The sequence below is a fragment of the Alligator sinensis genome, unplaced genomic scaffold (assembly GCF_000455745.1).
Source record: "Alligator sinensis unplaced genomic scaffold, ASM45574v1 scaffold391_1, whole genome shotgun sequence".
Lineage (NCBI taxonomy): Eukaryota > Metazoa > Chordata > Crocodylia > Alligatoridae > Alligator > Alligator sinensis.
The window spans coordinates 2,038,297-2,052,784 of NW_005841889.1; the positions used below are offsets into that span (position 1 = coordinate 2,038,297).

Sequence of the window (14,488 nt, forward strand, 5' to 3'; positions counted from 1 at the left end):
TACGTTATTTTCCTTTCTTTTTTTCCTTTATCCATACTTACTCTAATTGTTGTGAAGCTGCAGTTATTTTATTAATTTAGGCCCTCATCTCCAGAGGGCTAGGACTGAGTTATGTCATTTCTGTGATTCAAACCAGGTGTACAGCAGTGGATCGGTTCCTTGAGAATTTTGTCCATTGAACCAAATCCTCGGGTGGTGCAGAGCTGGCAGTGGTGGCTCCTGTGCTGGCCCTTGTCCAGTCTTGTGGGTTCCAGATTAAGTGGTTCTTATATCCAGATAGCCTCAGGGGGCTGTTGGTAGTTCATGCAAGATGCTCAAATATGGTATGACTAGGCTGGAGCCTACCAGCCCAAGAGTGGAAGGATGCAGAAGCATGTTTAAAATTACCTTAACCTCACTTTGAGTTACAGCAAGCATTTTCTGGTGGGTCCAGAAAAATCAAGCTTCTTAGACTCTTGTATAAAAATTTTCTTTTCATTGATGCTACGTTGCTGTAGCATCTGTGGGCGTCTGTGCTTGACCAGCAGCTATGTCATCATAGCGATGTGCTTCCTGGTATAGGAAGTACTAAATCAGGGTGCAGTAGCAACGTCGCCATAGCGACATGTGTAAACACACCCATTATGTTGTAGTACAAATGATACTACAAGTCCATCTGTTTGCACTTTTCCTCAAAGTGAGCAGCAGAAGCCTTCCTGAAGAGTCTTCAGGATACTAATACAGTTAACAACGTCTGTTTGAGCTGGGATTGTTACTATTCTTAGTATGCCAGCATCTTACTGGTTCTGTGCGCCATATAGGAGTTTCCTCATTCTTTTTATCTACTGGAGCCTGTGCTAATGAGATCCCTGTCATTTCCTTGGCAGTAGATTTTCTTTGCTCTCTCTCAGACATGAACTGAATTCACTGACAATCAAGCTAGAGAAGATATTTATTCAACAACAGATATTTGGAATAGCAAAATGGAATAAAACAAAGATTGGCCTTAAGTATACTTTTTGTATGGATTTTCCCATATAATGTTTGCTTCAGTGTGAAAGATTGTTTTTAAAAACATAAAAAGTTAGCAGTATTTGTAAAACTGACTTTTTCTTGTCTTCAGAGTTTCTGAAAGGTCACTCAAATACTTGCTTTCAGCAGAGGTAGCCAAGTGATGTGACCCTATAGACCCAGCCAATCAGATGGGTTAGGATTTAAAACTTATTTACAGAAAACCTAAACTTGCAGAAGAATTAATTCATTTACAGACTTTATTACAAAAATACATTTAAAATGAAGAGTTATTGTTGATGAAAACCAGGCACATCTTAGATGATGCAAGCAATTTTTGAATGATGGGTCTCTGGTCTTTTGACTCCCAAAATATACTGTGCAAATTGTGGATGATATTATCCTTAGCAAAAATTGTATTTGACCATGTCTGTTCCAACAACTATTAATGACTGGATGCTTTATTAATAGGTCAGTATGTGTGGAAAGGTATACATAGAGTGACCTACAAATGTGGCAGATGTGCTTAAATAGGGCAATCTATTGCTGTTATTTTCCATAATTAAAGGAATTATTGAATGCAAATCACAAGAGTTTAAAGGGTAGACATTAAACAGACACTTGTACTGACTTACAGTATTACTGCTAAGTAGAAAGTTCTATGCATCTTTATTCTATAACACATTTCCATCCCCGCTCTATTGTTGTAATAGTGAAGTATTGACCATTATAACCCATTTTTAAACTATAATTTTTAAAAGTCTGTATTTTCCTGTAAAAAAAAAAAAATGAATCTGCTCTAATTAAGGAGATATATTTTAAGTGAGTTGTGTGCATAAAGTCCTAAGGAAGTCAGTTAGTCTTTATGCAAGTATAAGAGTTGGGGATATTCTATTGTAGGACTGGGGCCTTAGTTTTAGAAATGTAACTTATGTCATCTATAGAATTTGGAATCTCTTATGAAGAATCACTATAGCAAGGAGATTTAAGTGAAGGATTTCAAAAGCAGTAAGTAAATTTGTGTGTCCAACTTCTGATCTTAAAGGTGGTCTTTTTTAGAGAATTAATCCACTGAAGTCTCTACAGCTTCACGATTATATGCTTCCCAATTTAGAAATTCTCCACTGCCACTTTTATGCTAATCTCATCTGAGCTGGAACTATTATTTTCTAGACTTTCAAAGTGTTCTGTTTTTTGTAAGCTAGGAAAACACTTGAAGTGATTAATGCTAAATAACCAACTCAGCAAATCCTAGTTGAAAGTGGCATATATGCAAGACTCAAACTGATAGCCTGTAGGGGATGATTTAGTTAAAAATATCTTATTCATTACAGAATAGTTTTTTTTTAAATATCTTTTTCCAGGCTTGTTAAAGATGTCCCATTATACACAAATCTCCTGTTCAGCTTCAAGTATCTGGATTTTTTTATGCAGAAGAGCACTCATATAAAGGAAGTTAAGGACTGTAGTATTCTGGGCTAAGGATCATATTTTCCAAATGAAAGGATGTCCTTTCCCTCTAAACACTGCACTAAGAATTTAACTTTTAGAGATGCCATTCATGGAAAGGAGTCCAAAGTATAATAAAATTATTACACAGTTTTATTCTGAAGAACATTTTGCATTTGTTTTAATACAAAATGATGTAGGTCAAGAAATAATTTACAAATACTTAAGTTATTATCCTGGCATTTGAATAAGAATGATTCCAGAGGAGGTCTGTAAGGTATCCATAGGAAATTGACATTATGTACAAAATGTTTATTGACAGGTTTTAAACATCACATTTTAAAAATGTGAACTGAATTGTTACCTATCTTGTGAAGTACAGGTAAATCCTGATAAGACAACTTGTCAGCAACAAGTCAGTTTTATCCAGTGTTAAGAAAATAAACAGATTTTGAGATTTTTTTATTTTTCTTCAAGGCTGTACTAATCTCAAAAACTTGTATCAGGGTTTTACTGCATTGTGAACAATATCTAAGCCCTCTTTTGATTGCATAAAAACAAATCCTTTAGCTAGACCAGCAGAAAGGGTAGAGGCAACAAAGTACTATTTAGCTTCTCAGGAATCTTTTGATTCTGTAGAGTCACTTGATTAGATTTTTCATTATGAGAAGAGCGACACATACAAGGGATTCAATAAAATTTTAATCCAGCTGCAAAGTTATTTCCAAATCAAATGCTATATACGGAGGCAAACAACTTAGTTAAAATTATCATTTTTGTTAAAATTCATAATTGTCACAAGGTTAATAGTACCTTGGTATGGTCTCGCCAATTTTCAAAATCAGTATGATCTATTTTGTGGGGTTATTAAAAGATAAAATCACAGTTTATTGTCAATCAAAAATTTTAAAATAAGTTCATTTTTAACTTTTCATGTATAAGACTGCAAATAGTCAACTGTGCATCCCTTATGTAAAGACAGATTTGTATTGACTTAAAATATTTTTTTAAAAAAATCTGTGTTGTCAAGTTTCCTTTAAAACTTGACATTATATCCAAAAAAGAGATTTACATTGAGAAGGTGGCTCTATTTAAATATTTATCCTATAGAACTATATAATCCGAGTAAAAATACTTATATCTAGAATTCTGTGGAGAATTACAATAATTAGGGTCCATAAATATTGCTGCAGTTCAATTACGGTACAATAATTACAAAATATAGAACATCTCTTTACAAATACAAATTATTGTATATTACAATTCATTTACAATAATTTCTACTATATAATTTTTAAACAAACTATCTTATCTAATTCTACTTTAACCTGGTTGCAAGTGCATTAGTAAGAATGCAATTATTCCAGTATATTTTGCCCTTAACATGATAGTCATAAAACAGACTATCTGAATGATATTTTCCTATGTAAACTGGTGTTACATATGACAGAAAGGTTTTCTGGTTTCTTTTTTTAATGATCTCTAACAGGTAGAGCATGACACATTGTATCTTAGAATAATGGTAAAAAAAACAAACAAAAAAACCAGGAGGCAAGTTTGAAAACAAAATCGGAATGGATATGCTGTGAATATTTGATATGCTATTGAACGCAGAGGTAATGACGCTTCTGATTGTCATCACCTGTCTTACATGGTCATCTTCTCCACATACTTTTGTGCTGGACTTTTACTGACATTGCTTTGACAAACTTCTGCTTCACTATGAAGGACAGTAGCACAAGATTAAAAGACAGGCAAGATATTACACCTCAAAATCCTTCTCTAGCCCTCTGAAAATGGGATTGTCAGAATCTGGTTTGACATAACCCTATTCCTGCAAAGGAACTGAAGATTCTGTGGAAAAGGACTTGACACATTGCAGCTTTGATCACATTTCAACAACCTAGAGACACTAATAAATAAATTATGGCTTCCTTGAGGTGTGACATCACTTGTACAAAACTAGTTTCATTATTACTTCCAACTAGTGCCTAGCATCTTTGAACTATGAGGCACTTTTTCTGTTATTGAAATCATTTTCTCCTTGCTAAATACTATAAAGTTGTAATGCATATCATTTCATCAGCTAAGTCCTCTTCATATCTACCAGTGTCTGGTTCTTCATCACTATAACCCGGACCAAAGTCTTGAAGTTCATAATCTTGCCTACTTAAAATGGGAAACATATCCCCATTGGTCCCACTGCTAATGTTTCCATTGAGAAGGTTACTTGCTGCACTTTCCATCTCATCAATAGTCATGTCACAAGCATCAGCAATCTCGTGTTTCGTTGCTGAAACAAATTTAGGGTCCTTTGCATATCGCCCAAGGCCTTCAGATATAAGTACCTGAAACAGAAATGGAGGAGTGTTCAGTTCAGATTTTGAATAATAAATCATCAGTAAATAAACAGAAAGCCTCATATTCCTCCCAGATCACTCAAGGGCAAAATCCATGAAACTCTATGCTGAATAGCTGCAGCAACAAGAGCAACAATGTCAAGAACTTAAGTGTCCAACACTCAAGTGGTTCTGGCCAGAGTTTTAACAGTTTTCTAAAGATGTAACTGGTAACACATGACATTGAAATTCTCCTTGGGAGATTTATGAGGAGCCTTTGATAAACAGCACACAGAATATAGGTAGAAGCTGGTTTATTTAGATGATAGTAAAATTCTTTGGGTTGTGGTCTGAACAGTGGGCTAAAAAATGAAGGAGGTGATGAAGACACTTTTGGAAATAGAAAAGCATTCTATTGGTGATACTATCAGCGAAGAACTGAAAGATCTTATGTGTCATCTAACTCCCAGTTATGGAAGGGAAAATGACAGCTGGAAGCAAGGATCCTGAAAATTTTAAGTGGCAGCAGAACTGATAAAGCAAGAATACTACATTTTTACAGCTGAGAGAATTAAAATACCTAGCAACTGTAGAGACCACTTTACCTTCACGTCTTTGAAAATTAAATTATTCCTTATACTCCTGAGAGCATATGCAAAGAAGCTACTGAGATGCCCCTTCAGGAAGCACTTCATTTCCATTAGCTTATCTCACCCATCATTCCCATTTGCAAGGTCCTTGTGCTCTCAGGTCAGTGCAAGGACTGTGAAAGGCTTAAGCCCTCCACAGAGCTGCCCAGAGGGCTCCAGGTACCATTCCTTGCCTCTATGCCATTATAAAAAGGCAGGACATTATGTGATCCTAAGCATTTTGAGTTACCTGTGAAACTGTTTTGAACCACATACTTTAAATTGCTCACAGTTTAAGTGCTCCCATCTTTTTTATTTTATTACTGGTACATCCTTAATATACAACTTACCAGGTTTCAGCTTGCTTTCTCCCTGCCACACATTCTAGAACTAGATCCTCAGCTCAGTATTCAGTGGAGCTTTTTGATTTTGAGGGTTTGTTTCAGACTTCCACCTGCCTTATCTAAACACCATGTGGAAGTTTTAATCTGAAATCTAGTATTTCCAGTGAAATATATAAAATCCAGTATATGTTGGGTATAATTTAGGATGTGTTTGGTCATGGATATTGCAAAATGAACACAAAACTGAACAGACAAGACACACATGGCTACTTTTAAGGATTTATGTAGTACTTACCGCTTCTACCAAGCTGTCTGCACTTCTTTGTTTGTCACTATGTTTATGCCTAAAGTCATTAGGTACGGTTAAACTGGCTGGTGTGAATGTTCGGTAGGAGATATCAGGATCGTCTGTGTACCAGGAGCTCCTATGCAAAGAAGGCAGGCTGCCATTCATGTGTTCTGTAGATTCAGCCCTGTCAACTTGGATGAGAGGGGTGTAATATGGAGTACGGTCCCTGTTGGGAGGGGTGGCTGGTGGGGTGGCCCAGGAACGTGTTGAACGACTTGGTGAATGCTTATGTGCTTTACTGGAATCCAGACCTGCAACAGCCATGACCTGGTAAAAGGAAGAGATGTAATAGTTAATGGACCTCAAATAATCCCCAGCAGGTTTATTCCTCATTTAAATCCAATCAAACCATTTAGACAGCTGCTATGAAGAGACATCCTTTGTAGCATGTAACAGCGTAGAAGAAAAGGAGGAAGTTAAGTAGCTGCATTTGCAGCCAAACCACAAACTGACATCTCCATAAGTCACTTTTAGAATATCTGCCTAATATTTGCTTAATATAGTCAACAGTTAGATAAACCAAACATTGATACCAATTCTATGCTCCTGCTATAACAGGATAAGGAGAGCTTAGCTTGAAGCTTAAAATAGTCCTTAAAGGTCTTGCATGCTAGCTTCAAGGGGACCTGCCCAGATAGCACCATTTGGATGACTGCAAGAGCTTGTCTGGCTGACACAAAACCTCTGGGCCTTCCACCGTGCTGTCAGAGCAGTGAGACTCAGGCCACTGAGAGTTCATCTCATGATACAAAAGAAAACTACATCAGTTGATCGGAATTACGATCTTGTGGGAATAGAAAGCTTATTGAAGTTCAATCAGTCGGAGTACAGAATGAAGCTTTAACCAAATAGCATTTGGGAAAATAACACCAGATGAAAGCAGTGCCGGCCAGTTTATGCAAATAATTTCATAGTTCATAGTTTCATAGTAGGTAGGATCAGAAGGGACCTAAGCAGATCATCAAGTCCGACCCACTGCCATGGCAGGAAAGAATGCTGGGGTCAAACGACCCTGGCAAGGTGATTATCTAGCCTCCTTTTGAAGACCCCCAGGGTAGGAGCCAGCACCACTTCCCCTGGAAGTTGGTTCCAGCTCCTAGGTGCCCTGACTGTAAAGTAGTGTCCCCTGATGTCCAGCCTGAATCTACTTTCAGTCAACTTATGGCCATTATTCCTCGTTACTCCCGGTAGCGCTCAGGGGAACAGGGACTCTCCCATAGCCTGCTGGTCCCCCTTGGCTAGTTTGTAGACAGCCACCAGATCCCCTCTCAGCCTTGTCTTGTGGAGGCTGAACAGGTTCTGGTCCCTTAGCCTCTCCTCGTAGGGCCTGCCCTGCTGGCCCCTGATCATGTGAGTGGCTCTCTGGACCCACTCGAAGTTGTCCACATCCCTCCTGAAGTGCGGCGCCCAGAACTGGACACAGTACTCTAACTGCAGCCTGACCAGTGTTGCATAGAGGGGGAGGATCACCTTCTTGGACCTGCTCGTGATGCATCTGTGGATGCATGACAAGGTGCAGTTAGCCTTCCTGACCACGTCCCCACACTGTCGGCCCATGTTCATTTTGGAATCAACAGTGACACCAAGATCCTTTTCTGCCTCTGTGCTGACAAGAAGAGAGTTTCCCAGCCTGTAGGTATGCTGCTGGTTCTTCTCCCCCAGGTGCAGCACCTTGCAATTGTCAGTATTGAAACCCACCCTGTTCTCATCCGCCCACCCCTGTAACCTGCCCAGATCCAGTTGCAAACTGTCCCTCTCCTCCAGCGTGCCCACTTTTCCCCACATCTTAGTGTCATCCGTGAATTTAAACAAGGTGCTTTTCACCCCCTCGTCCAAATCGCTGATGAAGATGTTGAACAGTGCAGGCCTGAGGACTGAGCCCTGGGGGACCCCACTGCCCACATCCCTCCAGGTCGAAAATGACCCGTCCACCACCACTCTGAGTGCGGCCCTCCAGCCAATTTGCGACCCATCTGACTATGTAGGTATCAATGCCACAGTCACCTAATATTTTAATAGAATGGAGTGAGAGACAGTGTCGAAGGCCTTCCTAAAGTCCAGAAAGACTATGTCCACCGCGATGAGCTAGTTTTAGGAGGGAGCCAAGGTGAGGAGTAATATACTCATTCCCAATATATATATTTTTAAAATTATTCCAGCCAGTCTGTACCACCTTAATATATTACTGGTAATCATCTACAACTACACATTTAAGGATACAGATATTAATGCACTTACAAAGTCTCAGATTTATATATTAGTAGTCTAATGTATAGTCATTTTAAATTACAAACAGTTGCATGTATCCACCGGAAAATGTTACAAGCCAAAAGAAGTGTTATCTGCAGCATAAGCATGCATCAATCCTGACTTGCTAAGAGTTGCAAGACAATCTCTACATGCAACCAGTACATTCTCCAATTTTTATAGTGGTGTAAGAGTGATGTGCCATGATGATGCCGAACTTATGGAAGAGGCAAGGATTTCTTAGGGTGATACCTTTTATTGGACCAAATATGTATTGTATATAATAATATATTACCACTGAATATTTTTATGCTACAGCAAATACAATTGTGAAATTGTATCAGAACTAAAGAGCTAATCCATGGGACCTTTATTCAGTTTTACTCAAGGCAAGCTCACTGTAGCTAATGGGAGTTTGATTTACAGCTGTGTAGTAAACCATTTGTCATAGTAAGTCTCAAGGCCTAGAAAGTGCCCATATCCACATTATGTCTGCTTCTGCTCTTAGTGCTCATGCTACTAGACGTATAACTCATGCCAGCATTTGGCCCTTGAGGCCTTGTAGAAACAATGCTGCTTTTGCAATGCTCACCTACCATATGGCATTTTCCTGCAAACATTTACATTTTTCAGCATGCTTCATTTTAAATTACTTGTTAGAACTGAAAACCCAAACAACCCTGATCACAGACTGAAAGACAAAAAAGAGTGCTTTACTGCTTTGAAAGTAAAGTGAATGGTACCCTACCGAGTTTGTGCAATAAAGGACACTGTTGCAGAAGAGGAAGGTTCTGAAGGGACACTAGCTGTGGGATAGCCATGTTCCCATGGCAGTTATTCCAATCAAATCTTGTATTAACAACCCTCACGTGAAGCAAGGCCATTAACAATGGCGAGGGGTTGAAGCCCCAGAACTTGACAGTATCCCTTAGGTTCTCCATTTTACTGTGAGCATCTTACAGCAAAAAGGAAATGTTTTTATAGTGTCCCAGATAAAACTGTCTTTGAGTGGTATTGGATAGTACAACATATCTGAAATGCCATTTTGGATGGGACAGGATTGGGAGCATTGCGTCCAGGAGCGAGGTGGTGTTTGGAGGTATAGAGACCAGATGTATGGCTTACTGATAGAATTTTCAAACAACCACAAAGCCCAAGATAGAATAGCCGTGCTGAAGTGTTTCAACTTAGTATTAATTAATTAAGATACTTGATTTACCTGTTGTTGCATTAAGTGCAGTGGTAAAGCAGTGCGGTGGTGGAAAGTAGGAGAGAGTGTTATATCATCTTGACTACTTTGTCTGCGGAGGCATTCGAAGTTAAAGGAAGATCGACGATTTGCTATAACATAACAATAGTCGTTAGGATAGGGTTGATTATCTTTCACAAGATCAAACATTTCCATAATTCCAGTTGTCACTCCACATATTTAGCAGAGTATTCCTGATTGGAGGGGTCTATGCATGCTCTGAGGCCTTATGGAGCAGATATCTGGAGACGGAAGTGACTTGAGACAGAGGATTCAGGATGTGGACTAAATAGTCCTGAGAGAGGCACCATCAAACTAGACAACTTCAGAGACAAGGTTTGAGCTGAACTGTTATGCACAGGTTAAAAAGGCAATTAAAATTAGAAATCCATTTTAAGGAATGCAGATAATTTTAAAATAAACAGTTGACTTATTTTCCTTTTTTTTTGTGGTCATCACAGCTGTAAGTTCCTTATGCCAAAGAACCATACTCTTAGAAACTACCAGAGACTGTTGTTTGATGTAATAAAAAGTGCAATACCAGACACACTACATAAATCAAAATTAATTGAATTAGTTTTTTTCTGATTCTTATTGTGTTGCTTACAATACCAGGCAGGCAATAAGCTACATTCTATACAGGAACACTGAATATTCATAAAAACATCTGAACGGGGAAAAAGCAACTCAGAACTGAATCAGAATTTTGTTGCTTGACTGACATAGCAATATATTGACTGGGCTTTGTAGCTTCCTAGTAGTAACATGTGGATAGAATTTCTATGCAACAGTCTCAGCAACAGCACAAAGGAAATTACTGTATTCAAGGTGCTAGATGTACATGTGTTAATTTTGTGATGAACACCTGCAGGTATCCTGTCCATGCAAAGCCACGGCAATATTTTAAAACCATCCTCAGCATCTCTTCTCATATCATAGTACTTTGAAAACAGCAAGTAAGAAATAGCATTTAGGGCCTGGTTCTACAAAGTGTTGGATACTTCCAACTTCAAATACCTATTTATTAAAAAAAGAGAATGTCTCTTTGCCAGAGCAAAAACACTCCACTACATGCTCCACTTCCTTGGAATGAAGAGAACAAGCAGGTGGCAGAACTGAGTCACACTGCTCAGTTCACTACTTAAAATTACAAACCTGGTAATTATTCTGAACCTACATGGAGCAGAATTCCAGTGCGCAGTGTTCTAACTACAATACCATCCAAGACATGGTGGATCACATTAGCTTGGACTGGATTCAGTTGTGAGTGGAAATTTCCCAAGGTAGTGTGCATAGTGCATTCTTCACACATCCTATAGGCTACTTAGGAATAAAGTGTTTGTTTCAATCTTCTTTTAAAATCTCCTGGGGCACTGAAGCACTAACATCTTCATATATATAAAATATAGAACGTACGAGCAATATTTTTACATAGTTTCCAGCACAGTAAAACTACTGGAGGGGTTGATTATGCTCTTTTATCATTACATTGGTGACAATCAACTGACTTCTCTCAAATAACCCTTACACTACACTAGTGCTATTCAGATCAGACTCATGTCCTAACAGCTTTCTCACCTTATTCTTGTCTGAGAATAACTTAGGGCTCCAGGCATTTTATTCATAACTCTCCTGTAAAGATTTCTCAGTTTAATAATAGTTATGGCTGGGAAGGCCATACAACCAAAAGTTAAATGGGGCCCAGAGAATGCTGCTATATGGAAATCTCCTGTCCCACCTTGGCTAAGGGGAAGAGATCAGAAAATATAAGACTGCTCTTTACTGATGAAAGTTTGGAGTCTGTCCCCTGCACTAACCTGAATCAGAAGGGCAAAGTACAGAGAGTCAAAAATCCCAAGGCTGAATCGATTCAATTTCTGCAAGTGAGTCTAAGCTGCGTAGATTGAACTCACAAGCAAGTGAACAGATGTTCACTTTTGATTTCAGAAATGCAGCCACATGCCTGTAGTGGCTCATACCAGAAGTCGGGGGGCACTAGAGCATGCCTCCCTGCTTGACTGGAGCAGACAGCTTGGGCTAAGGGTAGCCTGCCCACTCTGCAAGGGGAGGGTTGTAGGGGAGGTGCAGGGCATCCTGGGATGCTGGGGGACTGTAAGTTAACTTGAATCTGGAGGGAATCTGGGACAGAACTTCAATAAACCAATTTAACCTAAATCAGTTAAGTCTGATACTACATCCATCCAGGTTTATCTTAAAACCAGTTTTGGCCATTCTGAAAGCAGTTTATTTGCATTGAACTTCTGTTGTGTTACAGATATGAACTGGTTTCCAAAAACCAGGGATCTAGGTTTTCCATACACTGAGGAAGAACAAGGATTTTCTCCTTTAAAAGAGAAAAACAAGGCAAATGGTTGGTTTCCCTTTGCAGGCTGGCAGAGTTCCAGCCTGCAAGGGGCTACTTGGGACTAAGGGGAGTTGTCCCCTTAGAGAGTAGGGACTAAGGGGAGTTGTCCCCAGAGAACATACATTTTGTTCTGTACCCATTATCACTGCCATCAAGCCACCCCCTCAAAGAAACAAAAAGCCCACCTACCAAAAAGTTCTAGAAGCAAGAACACTGCATAGATAATGTCGTTAAGGAACTTACTACGTATAAATAGTTTATGCATGTCCTTCTTGTGCCTTTCAACATTGTCTTTAAAAGGCAGACAACTTTAACCTAGCCAATAGAGCAGTGACCTTTAAGATTAATCAATTAATCAAGTCTGCTCTGACGCATTCTAATTGGAACGCGAAGCAGCACGTCTATAGGCAGCCCTAATGCCTTTCTGGATGAGTTAATCCATTGCTGCCCTGCCCCGCTTTCTGTCCATCTCTGGCATTTGCTAAGACAACAGGGGCTAAGACCATTTCAATTATACTGTCCAAAGGAGCAGCACTGTGGAAGGCCTGTATTATAACTGGCAGGCACACCTTTCCAGAAATGAAAAGTCAAAGGAAAATGTGTTTGCTTCCATTAAAAAAATGATCAAATTAAAATTATAAAAGCATTAGCCACTGTTGTGTCTGGGTTGAGAGACACATGGAAAGTACCAGCAGGTGAGTCATTATAGTGACAATAGTGTTGTTTATAGCAGCACAGTACAGCTACTCATTAAAGGAAACAAAGGTTAATTCACGTAACACGGAGAACAAACTTTGAGGAAACCGTGGCTGAATGCTGTCTGATCCTTCACCCACTTGCTTCATAAAGTAATTAGATACCATTGACTTTTAACCTATTTGTAATATTAGTAACCTATCTGTATTAATATCATGTTAGTAAGGGGCATGGGGGGGCAGAAATTAAAGAAAAGCAGAACAAGGGAAACATGCGTTATATGCCATCTGTAGATTCTGTGGGCTGCACCTCAATACAGACACATGTTTCTATTTTCTAAAATGTTCATAAATATACTAATGAGAGAAGCTAACTCTCAAACAACACAAGACATAGCAGGGGGTGGGCTTACAAGGGGTTCCCTAGGTTCAAGGGACAAATGAACATTCTCCCTTCTATCCAGCTTTCATGGCAGACTGAACATGTGCCCATAAATTACAATTCTAGATACTTAGAAACATTCTTAATGCACTCACGTGTTGGCGTGGGAGGTAGCAACCGTCTTCTAGGAGATCTTTTTGCATCATAACAGATCTGTGAATCATCTTCTTCAAAAAACCCATGTGGGTGATGGTAACCTTTTGGTCGCTCAAAATCAGAGTCATGACAGTGATATCTGTAGTTATAGTCAGATGTATGCCTACATTTAAAAAAAAGGTTAATGAGGGAAATTCCAAAGAATTCAACCACTTGCCTTTGTTTACCAGAACAAATAATTTCTGCCATTGTTATTTATACTGATCCTTGCCGCAGCCTTAAAATTAAAAACACAACATCTTGAATGATATAACTCGCTATCAATGTGCCAATTTTGAATTGTGCATGGATTACAAGAGTGTGGGTATACTCGGATTTGTTTAGCACAAGTTACACATTAAACGTGTTTGAACAAAAAAAAAAAATCAGGAGGTTTATTTGATCAAGATTAATCTCATATCACAATTGAGTGGATGAAAAGAGGATATGAAGGTAGACTTGGGGCTCAGGCTTAGTTGTTCAATTTAATGGACTAATTCTGATTATTCTGTAAGAATTCAGCTCAGGGATCAAAAGATTTTTTAAATGACTACTTCAAACTTTAGGGCCAGCCATTAGCCTGAGTTTGCCAGAGTCCAGAGTAGGGTATGCAGAAGAGGGGGGAGACTTCCCTTGAAGCAGCACTAGATGAGATGTGTGTGTCTGGCATATGTAGGTACCCATAGGCATATGTAGGGCAAATATGCACTGGATTCATTTAGTGATGCTCCCTTGGACTGGACTTTGCGAATTAAATAAAAAAGTGGAGGCTCAGGACACTTCTGTGAAGTAGCTGAATTTGCTGAACTAGGACCTATCAGTAAGTAGCAGCTCAGCAGAAATGGTGCTTATCTATTTTAAGGAAGGTGGACACAATTTAGCCGTGGTCCTGCAGGAATAAATCTGCGACTAATTCAGGGTGAAAAAGGTAATTCTAAACTGGCAATATGAAAGATTTGACAAAAGGGTATACTGAGTTAATGAAACAGGGAAGCTTCTCCTATTGCCAAACAAACAAGTAAGAGGCACTGCTCTTTACACGGAAGTGTTTGCATTCCATGAAATATTAGCAGTGTAAAAGGACTGACTTCATAAAGCAAAATTATTCCAAATGAAAGAGGGCATCCCAACTGTCCAGCCTTTGCCTTTAGCCCAGGTTAGGAACCTGGCAAAAGCCATGAGTAGATCCAGAGGTTGTTTGTTTTTTTACTTAAAATCTCTGAAGCTAAGATGTTTACTGTGGGGGGTTGAGGGC

General features: G+C 39.1%; 1 protein-coding gene across 1 annotated transcript in view; it reads right to left on the reverse strand.

The window, feature by feature from the left end:
* Positions 1–6: 6 nt before the first annotated feature.
* The window catches only part of CACNA1D (calcium voltage-gated channel subunit alpha1 D), a 423,598-nt gene continuing 409,116 nt past the window's right edge, over positions 7–14,488 (reverse strand). The window contains exons 45-48 of the mRNA XM_025197108.1: positions 13,194–13,357; positions 9,567–9,688; positions 6,047–6,367; positions 7–4,787 (exon numbers count right to left, since the gene is read on the reverse strand). Of these exons, the coding sequence (XP_025052893.1) occupies positions 4,494–4,787; positions 6,047–6,367; positions 9,567–9,688; positions 13,194–13,357 (901 nt within the window). The 3' untranslated portion in view covers positions 7–4,493. The remainder of the gene's footprint in view (positions 4,788–6,046; positions 6,368–9,566; positions 9,689–13,193; positions 13,358–14,488) is intronic.